Source organism: Oreochromis aureus, linkage group 22 (assembly GCF_013358895.1).
Source record: "Oreochromis aureus strain Israel breed Guangdong linkage group 22, ZZ_aureus, whole genome shotgun sequence".
Classification (NCBI taxonomy): Eukaryota; Metazoa; Chordata; class Actinopteri; order Cichliformes; family Cichlidae; genus Oreochromis; species Oreochromis aureus.
Genome location: NC_052962.1, coordinates 29,447,713 through 29,457,621, shown reverse-complemented (window position 1 = coordinate 29,457,621; position 9,909 = coordinate 29,447,713). Strand labels below are relative to the sequence as shown.

At 34.3% G+C, this 9,909-nt stretch overlaps 1 protein-coding gene across 2 annotated transcripts in view; it reads left to right on the top strand.

Annotated features, from left to right (window-relative positions):
- Nucleotides 1-9,399, top strand: part of LOC120435929 (C-type lectin domain family 4 member E-like) — a 58,617-nt gene extending 49,218 nt beyond the window's left edge. Inside the window, exons 1-9 of one of the 2 annotated variants that reach the window (XM_039606129.1) lie at nucleotides 5,860-5,923; nucleotides 6,339-6,449; nucleotides 7,137-7,214; nucleotides 7,431-7,499; nucleotides 7,639-7,698; nucleotides 7,854-7,913; nucleotides 8,071-8,222; nucleotides 8,322-8,431; nucleotides 8,875-9,399. In XM_039606129.1, the coding sequence (XP_039462063.1) occupies nucleotides 5,893-5,923; nucleotides 6,339-6,449; nucleotides 7,137-7,214; nucleotides 7,431-7,499; nucleotides 7,639-7,698; nucleotides 7,854-7,913; nucleotides 8,071-8,222; nucleotides 8,322-8,431; nucleotides 8,875-9,043 (840 nt within the window). In that variant the 5' untranslated portion in view covers nucleotides 5,860-5,892 and the 3' untranslated portion in view covers nucleotides 9,044-9,399. Of the gene's footprint in view, nucleotides 1-5,859; nucleotides 5,924-6,338; nucleotides 6,450-7,136; nucleotides 7,215-7,430; nucleotides 7,500-7,638; nucleotides 7,699-7,853; nucleotides 7,914-8,070; nucleotides 8,223-8,321; nucleotides 8,432-8,874 lie in introns of those variants that run through there. The other variant, XM_039606130.1, reaches the window with a different exon arrangement.
- The last annotated feature ends 510 nt before the right edge of the window (nucleotides 9,400-9,909 follow it).

Sequence of the window (9,909 nt, the reverse complement as noted above, 5' to 3'; positions counted from 1 at the left end):
TCTCCAAATCTCAATCCAATCGAGCATTTGTGGAATGTGCTGGACCATTAATTCCAATTCATGGAGGCTCCACCTCCCAATTTACAAGCTGTTGCTAACACCTTGGTGACAGATACCACAGCACACCTTCAGGTTTTTAGTGGAGTTCATGCCTTGATGTGTCACAGCTGTTTTGGTAGCAAAAGCAGGACCAACACAATATTCTTAATATCTGCTTCAGTCAGATCTGAGTGGTCACCTCAACCCCCAGTCTGGTGAAAACTGCTTTTTGGAGATTAAAAATGTATGTAGGAATAAACCAATATTTTCGGCACATAAATTAAAACAAAACTTGAGACCATATTTAGAGTTTTACTATAACAGTGTATTTGGTAACATTAAACCCATAAAGAAGAAACAAACAAGAAAAGGAGGGGCTTACCCTTAGATGATGTGATAACTGTGAGGTTACCACAATCAACCATGTTGTCTGATACACATTGTGCCATGTTTCCTGTTTGGTTAATGCAGCTCACAGCTATCTAATTTATGATCAATTGAAGAAGAAAAAATGACTTCAATGTGTTTTAATTCAGCTGTGACAAAAAAAAAAACTTCAGCTCCAAAAGTGAAGATAACCTACAAGACCAATGCATCCAGAATCTAAATTAAGATAAAGTTTTTTAAAAAGATATAAGACACAGGCCACATGAATTGTCATGGCAACCAATGTCAAGCCCGTGCTTCTAGGGTTCTTTGTTTATCAGTAGTTACGATATTGCCCTATTGTCCTATTCAAGTCAATTCATTTGTATTTTTTAATGTTTATAATATGTTATAAATCTTATTTATTAATTGTTTATTTATATACCTGAAGGAACTTTATATAATAGGGTAAGGAGCCTACAATAATACAAAGACACACTGTGGAAGAGGGCCATGAATTAATAATAACTAATAATTTAGTGCAGAGTGGCGTATAAACAAAGACTGAAAAGAGGTGAGTGAAGAAGAAACACTGTGAATCATTGAAAGCCCCCAGCAGTCTAGGGTTATAGCAGCATAACTATGGGAGGGTTCAAGGTCACCTGATCCAGCCTTATCTGCAAGCTTTATCAAAAAGAAAAGATTTTAGTCTAATGTGTCTAAGCCTAACCCCTGAGAGGGTGTCTGTCTCCCAAACTGGGAGCTGGTTCTACATAAGCGGTTTGAACGCTGAGGGATCTGCCTTCCATTCTACTTTTAAAAACCCTAGGAACCACAAGTAAGACGGCAGTCTGAGAGTGAAGTTTTCTATTGGGTTGGTATGGTACAATGTACTTAAAAAAAAAAAAATAGGAGTGGCCTGACCATTGGAGACATTGTATGTTAGGAGAAAATCTTTAAATTTGATTCTGGATTTAACGGGGAGCCAATGAAGAGAAGCCAGTATGGGAGAAATATGCTCTCTATTTCTAGCCCTTGCCTGTATTCTTGCTGCAGCATTTTGGATCAACTGAAGGCTTTTCAGGGAGGTTTTAGGACAGCCTGATAATACTGAATTACAATAGCCAATCTTATGAGTAATAAATACATGAAGTAGTTTTTCAGTGTCACTCTGAGACAGGATGCTACTAATTTAAAAAATATTGTGCAAGTGCCAGAAAGCAATCCTAAATATTTGTTTAACATGCACATTGAAGGAGTCTTCACAGTGTTACTGGAGGCCAAGGTAATACATTCCAGATTAACCTCATATTTATATGAACTTAGAAGCAGGAAATTAGAAATCATCTAGGCCTCTATGTTGTTAAGGCATTCCTGCAGTTTAAGTAATTGGTGTGTGTTATCCGGCTTCATGGAGAGATAAAGTTGGGTATCATCTGCATAACAATAAAAATGTATGCTATGCATTTGAATGATACTGCCTGAGGGAAGCAAGTATAATGTAAACAGAATTGGTCGTAGCACAGAACCCTGTGGAACTCCATTATTAACCTCTGTGTGTAAAGAAGACTTCCCATGTACATGACTAACTTAGAGGATATTAGATAGATTTGACTGAAACTACTGCAGCGCAGTAACGTTAGTACCTATGGCATTTTCTAATCGCTGTAATAAAATATTATCGTCTCAAACACTGCACTATGGTCTCTTCAAACAAAGCATTCTTCTGTAGAAGATCAGTTAGCTTTTTTTACAAATACTTTCAAGAACTTTTGAAATAAAAGGAAGGGTGGGGCTTGGTCTATAATTAGCTAAGATAGCTGGGTTTAGTAATTGTTTTTAAATGAAAGGTTTAATTACTGCAACTGTGGTACATAGGTCATTAACAGAGATAGATCATATTTCAGATTGAAGCTTTAATTAATGGTAGTACATTTTTGAGCAGTCTTGTAGGAATGGGATCTAAAAGACACATTGATAGTTTGGAGAAAGGAATTACTGAAATTAACTCAGAAAGATCAATCAGAGAGAAGGAGTCTAAAGTAGTTGTATATAATGATACGTCTGTGAGATGGTTGTTGATGGCTGTAATGAAATTTTTATTTTTATTTATGAAGAAATTTATGAAGTCATTACTATTGAAGGTTAAAAGAATGCTTGGCAAAACAAAGCTCTGACTCTTTGTCAGTCTGACTACAGTGCTGAAGAGAAACCTTCAGCACTGTGGTTTTTAATAGGGCAGTAAACAAAATTTCCAGGCTAAATGAAGATCTTTTACATTAGTGAGATGCCATTTCCTCCCTAGTTTACAAGTTATCTGCTTTAAGTTGCATGTTTGACAGTTATATCAGGAAGTCAAGTACTTCTGGTTTTCAGGCTCTCATTTTCAGAGTAGCCACAGTATCCAAAGATGTGCATAGTGAGGATGTAACACTATTAACAAGCTAATCAAATCTGTTGGAGCAGACTTCAGGTAGCTGTTCTGTTCTGTGTAGCAACATGGCACTGAAGAAGTCCTCCCGTGGAGGACATATATATAACCTTAAACTTAGTTGCAGGACTTTCAGAAACGCATCTTCTGTAATGTTTAAATGTTTTCCCCACCTCTGTGTAATCCATTATTTTAAATGTAAATGATACTCCAGAGAGTTGAAGAAGGGATTTTCTTAATACAACAAACACTTTTGTTTGTTGAATATATGTTACTAAAATGCTTTGTAAAAATTTAATTCACAAAATGTTTTGTGCCTATGCAGCCCCCTCCAAAATAAAAGAAAAAAAAAGCTAAATTGTTGTCAGAAGACAATGGATGGTTTTATGATTAAATATACAACTAGTGAGTTGTAAAAGCAGAATTAAAACAGATGCTAGAAAGGTACTAAAGAATTAGGTTGAATTGCTAATTTTTAATCTGATGTATTTTTTATAAAGTTTAGTGAATCTAAAATGCTATAGATTTGCATTAAATTTCTTAAACTGTTGTTTGAGCTAAAAAAAAAAAAACAGAAAAAGTCACAAACCTTGAAGTTTGGTTTAAAACTGCAATATCACAGGTAACAATGGATACTCCTAGACTATACTATAAAACTGGATTAAACTTGGACCATCAGTGCAATTTGATATGATGGCACACAACCATTATTACCCAGCTTTTCTTATTCCGTTTTTTTTTTTTTTCCCCAAAACATTTATTACTTTTTTAAAGAAAGTTGGGAACAAAACTTAGAGGAAAGTGCCATTATTACTAAATCATATTTTGTTGTTTTAAATCATATTAACTAAAAATGAACCACCAGAGATTAGCTGACCATGATGATACTGAAAATAATTAGTTTTATAATTTTAAATGAAAGACAAATTAAGTTGTTATTGAAATGTGGAGTGTAGATAAAGTGCAGTGAGAGAAATCTTAATAATTGTCAAACACATTTAATGTGCTTGTAGCTGCATAAAGCTACACTATGAAGTAGTAAAGTAGTTAATAGTAAACAAGCAGGACAGAAATGTCTTATCATAAACATTTGAAAGTTTATTGTGAAAAACTAAAATTCAAAATTTCTGCCAAAAATCAAAACACAACTTGATTCATGCACAAGAAAATGTTTAGCATGTTATATTACACTAATATCAACAAACTAAGCCAGAAAGGCATAAAAGTTCCTAACATAACATTTATTCTTATTGTTAAATATACAGTAACTGGTCTTCTGTTCCACTTTGTTATATTTTATTGTTGTGTTTAAGGTAAATAAACACAAATATTGATGTTTTAATGATAATATTTGTCATACTTGTAGCTAGGGATGCAACGATACCAATTTTTTCAAACCGATCCGATACCGATACTTGGATCTGAGTACTTGCCGATACCGAGTACAAAAACCGATACTTCTACCACACACAAGTTAAACTTAACCAGTAGTAAAGAAACGACCCCAGACAACTCTTTAACCCAAACGAAACGTTTACTGAACGTAAGGGCAGAGACAAATACTGTACAACACATCCCTTTTTTAAACTCAAATGATATTCCAATTCCTTAACCAAATGAAATACACTGTATAAATGAAATAATTCCCTTTCAAATTATATTAAACAACCCAACTTATGTTATCACCTTTTGGTAAGTGACTCACTAATATACACTCCAAAACACGTTATATAAATCCACTAAACACACAATATTCACACATGGGCTCCACACACTCACATTCACACTTGTTGCAGGCCTGTTTGCTGCTCACGCCGGACGATGGAGAAAAATCCTCTTCTCCCCAGTAAGAGCACAAAAGTCTGACTTACAGTTCCGTTGCCCGGTAGATCGCCGTTCACCAGTCCCACAATAAATCCACTCCTTGCGGACCCGATGCTGTCTCTGCTACAGCACGTTAGCGAGTCACTGTCCAGCTCTCCGACAGTTCATAGCGGCTGCCTCCTTGGCAAAGCCAAGCAGTCCGGGCTAGCCTTTAGCCTCGGCGGTCGTAGCTGGAAACACAGCACGGTGGTGCGACCATTGAAACAAAAAGTCACTTCACCCACACTCTGTTGTGAAGCTCTCACACGGTCAGCTTTCTAGTCACACACTCTTTTGTGCTGGTTAACCTCAGTAAAACTAGCCGGGTCTCTCACTTTGGTTCAGCTAACCTCGTTCATCTCTCCATGCCGTTCTCTTCTCCTCCTCCATTGCAACAGATACACAGGTCCCGTTTTATGCTACCTTCACGGGCCTCCAGAAAATGAGAACTCTGAAAATATTTTAACTCCTTCAGAGTTACATACCATAAAATAATACTTTTATGATTAACATAACAGTTTGATTGCTCTAATTACCTGTATTTACCTTGCGACATATTACAGGGCAAATTACATTCAGGGTAGAGTTACATCACATAACATCAACTGTGAACACCTTATGTTACCGTGGCGTTTAAGTCCATGGGAATTATGAGTATCCACTCCCAAATTCCCATCCGGGCTACATTAGTATCGGTTCATGGTATCGGTTAACTTTTACGAGTACGAGTACGCACACATTTTACAGTATCGGCCCCGATACCCGATACCAGTATCGGTATCGGTGCATCCCTACTTGTAGCTTAACAAACTGAAATTAGTTTTCGTACAGCTTATTAGTATTGAGCAGGTTTTTTAACTGATGTTTGAAAAGCTTCGTTGCCAAAATAATTTGTTCTGCTCTAGTATCTATTTGAATTTGTCTTGAAATAGATGAGCTGCGCTGTAGATAGACCCTCCTCCCCATCCTTTAAAGTTATCAGGAAGTTTGTTTTTTTTAACAAAGAGCTGTGAAAGGTGTTGTGCTTCACTTCTCTTTGAAAAGCCTGAGGTGAGGTTCGCAGAGGTGAATCTTGATGCTAAATTTTCAGTAAATATTGAAGGAATTGATTAAAATAATTAGTTTGTTGTTTTTTTTATTGTGAATCAGAGACAGTTGGACTAACTCTAAAATCAGGAGCTTGTAGCCTCAGCATGATGAGCCGTCCACAGAAATACATAGAAGGTAAGAACATTAATGTGGTGGTAAATCAACAGGGAGGAGAAAATACACACTTTTTATGAACAATGCTGTTTTCATACAATGTAACGTGTTCTGAAATTAAACAATACTCTTTTGGGTAAAATATCTTAAGCCTGTCTTCTGGGTTTTATCATACGAAAATATGAAAAACCTTATTTATGAAGAAAAAAAATAAGAAAGGCAACCATGTTGTTCTGTAATATGCAGTGTTTCATGTTTCCCATTGGTCTAATCCAGCTGTGGTTCTCACCTATTTTAAACTTTTGTACTAGACAAACACTGAAATGACGTTAAGCAGTGTAATATCTTTGCATCTGTCCTCAGATGCACTAGAGTTAGAACTATTTATTAAATGTTTATGTACTTGTGTGTTCACTTTCTGTCTCCTCTAAATTAGGTGAAGCTCTTCACTCTCAACATGCAAAATCAAACAATGCGTTAAAGCTCAGAGTGGCCGTGCTGGTTGTCTGTGTTCTCCTGGTATCGGCTCTCGTGGTAACTTATCTCTGTGAGTTTGTAATTTTATTCATGTAGCTTTAATTAAATAAGTGTCTGATTTACCATAAATTTATTAACAATCAGAATGTTTACTATAAAATTGTGAAGGAAAAACTTTTGAGTTGTGACTTAAATCATAAATTGGATGGATAACACAACCACTTATGAATGTGTTTTACTCTGTGGGGGAACTATGCTGCTTTTTAGCACATGATTATTGTCATAATTAATATGTTATTATTTTTATTTGTACGCTAAGTTAAAAATGATAATTAAACTGTGACTCAGACATTCTTCTTCATGAATCTTAGGCAACACACCCGTAGCCGTCGATGAAAGAAGAATGCCTGGCTAGCTCCTTATTTTTAACACATTAACAAATGTTAAGGCTAGCATACATATATATATAATTATATTCAATTAAAAATTAAATATTTAAGTAGCCAATGATTTTAAGATTAAAAAAGTTACTGTGCTCTCTGGTTATATGCACATATTCTTTACCTGCATGCTACCAAAGTCTGCTCAAATCTGAATAAATCAGCACTACAGGTGAACTGAAATAAGAGGTTCTGGTAACAACAACCGTCTCATTGGCTGTGGAATCTGCAAAATCAAATGTAGATAAAGAGATAAGTGAAACCGAAAATATTACTGATTGATTTTTGTCTTTTCTTATTTTTATTGTTTTAATAAGTGTTGGAGCTTTTGAAAACCAGGAACATGCTCAGAAACCTTGAGATGAAGCAGGGAACTGTAAAAGCTGATGTCACAGGTAAGAACATGAGACTACACTGTAATTTTGTACTAAACTTTTGTTTGTGACCTCTGGAATTTAATCACATAACACACATTATTATTTATATTATTAAATGTTGCTTAGCATTTTTTTCCAACATTTTAATATTTAAGTTATTTTCATTCTCATAACTGATCCTGATGAATAATTATTCTTTTTAATTTGTTTTTTAATTTGTTTTTTGTTTTTTAGAGAGACCTCCTGAAATCAAACCATGTAGTACAGTGCAGCCCACATGCCCGGAGCCTGAAGTAAAAATTAGTACGTTATGAATTTTAAACACATTTGTATCTGCAGAAAACAACTGTATAAACAAATATACAGCTGCATGACACAAGGACCATCCTCCTGCCTGAAAAATCTATGAAAATAATTTTTTTAATCTCTTTTTTTATAACAGTAACACAAACGTGCAGCCCAATACAAACTACAAGCCCACAACTTCCTGAAATAAACATGAGTAAGTTTTATATTTTGTCTTTGACGTGTTTTTTATCCTCTGATTAAGGAAACAGGATCAAAGGAGCATCCTGCTGCTGCCAAATCAAAAACAGATGATCCTGCTGAAAAGTTTGCAAATATTTTTTTAAAAACTTCATCTCTTCTCTATAACAGTAAAACAATCACACAGCACGATACCGACTACAACCCCACAACTTCCTGATAAAACTATGAGTAAGTTTTCTATTTTTTCTTTGATATATTTTTTATCCTTTGATTAAAGAAACATTGATGGACTGACACAAACAGTATGTTAGATTGTAACTGCAGGTCAGTCGTGAACAGTGATTTCTTCCACCTGACTGAAGTGTTTGACTTAATCTCTTCAAAGATGATCCATGTTATAAATGTGAAGATGGCTGGAAGCAACATGGAGGAAAGTGCTATTACTTCTCCAGCAATTCCTCCTCCTGGAATGAGAGCAGAACTGAATGTAGGACTAAAGGAGGAGACCTGGTTAAGATAGACAGCGAAGAAGACCAGGTATAAAACATTTCTGCAGGTTCATGTTCTCACCCTGATGTTTCATCATCACAGGAGTGAAAGATTCCCAAAATAATTTAATCAAATGTTCCTGTTTAGAATTTCTTGAGGAAAAATGTTGAACAAGATATCTTTTTCTGGATCGGACTGACAGACTTCGCAGAAGAGGGCAGATGGTTGTGGGTGGATGGCTCCCCACTAAATGAAAGGTTTGATTCAGTACATACATACATATATATATATATATATATATATATATATATATATATATATATATATATATATATACATTATATATATACATATATATATATATATACACACATTATATATATATATATATATATATATATATATATATATATATATATATATATATACATATATATATATATATATATATATATATATATATATGTATATATATATAGATAGATAGATAGATAGATAGATATATAAATATATACACACATATTTATCTATATGTATGTATGTATGTATATATATATATATGGAAAAAAGGAAACAGATTTTATGACATGCAGTTGTGGCAAAAAAAAAAATTGAACAAATTCTGACTTTGTCCATTTTCAAAATCAAAGTTCAACTTTAACTTTTACAGTTAATGCCCTTTCTGTTCTTCATCCCATAGCTTGACATTTTGGTTACCTGGAGAGCCAAATAATGAGCCCGGGGAAGATCCTGATGGAGAGGACTGTGTGTTGATGGTGCACGTGGGGATAGTGTTTTGGTTTGATTTTACCTGTAAAATAACTTTTAGAAGTATTTGTGAGAAAGCAGCTGTGGCTGTGTGTGTCTAAAATTCAGTTCAGCATTTAAAAAAAAAACAGTGGAAGTAAAGGACACATTGAGACAATTTTTCCAAAGCTAATGCTGCAAACATTTAAAGCTTCCATTCAGAAATGTTTAAAGAAAAAAAATTATAGACACTGTTTATAATGAAATAAATGTGAATGATTATTTTGTGCTTGATTTTTTTATTCATGTATTATGTGCTAAAAGTGTAATGCGACCAGGGAAATTGTTTTTTTACAGAAATAATTTCCTGGATAATGTGTTATTGAACTGTCTGCTGCACAGTCTTTTGAAACTAAATATGTTTTGTGTATATATATTAAAGAAAAGTACTACATCTAAAGACAAATGAGCCTGGAGTCAAAACAAACACTGATGAGGAAGATGGGTGCTGCGGGTCAATATCTGAAAGTTTTGCCTGTAAGAAAATTAAATTAAACTACATAAAGAGACTTCAATGTTACTCAAAATAAGTAGTTTTATGTGAATCCAGTTACAATAAAACAAATGTTAAAGCATGCAGCAGAAAAAAAAACTCCTATTCGTCCTTCAGCATTTTTCCAAAACTTTGAAACATGAAGTTCTCACAATTATTTATTTTTGAAAAGACTGAAGATAGACAACAGCTCACCATGCCAAGACTTCTTTTTAGAATTTGTGGTCAAGTTTACATACACTCATCACTTGCATGAATATCGTGTTAATTTGGGGGCTTTTAATTATTTCTTCAAGCTGTTCTTTTTCCAACATGGAACGATTGTACAGCATCCATCTTTAATGACTTTAAAACAAAGAACTGGGTGGATTTTCTCTAATCTACATCAAAGTATGCATTCAGACTCAAATATACACACACGCCTCCACTAATATT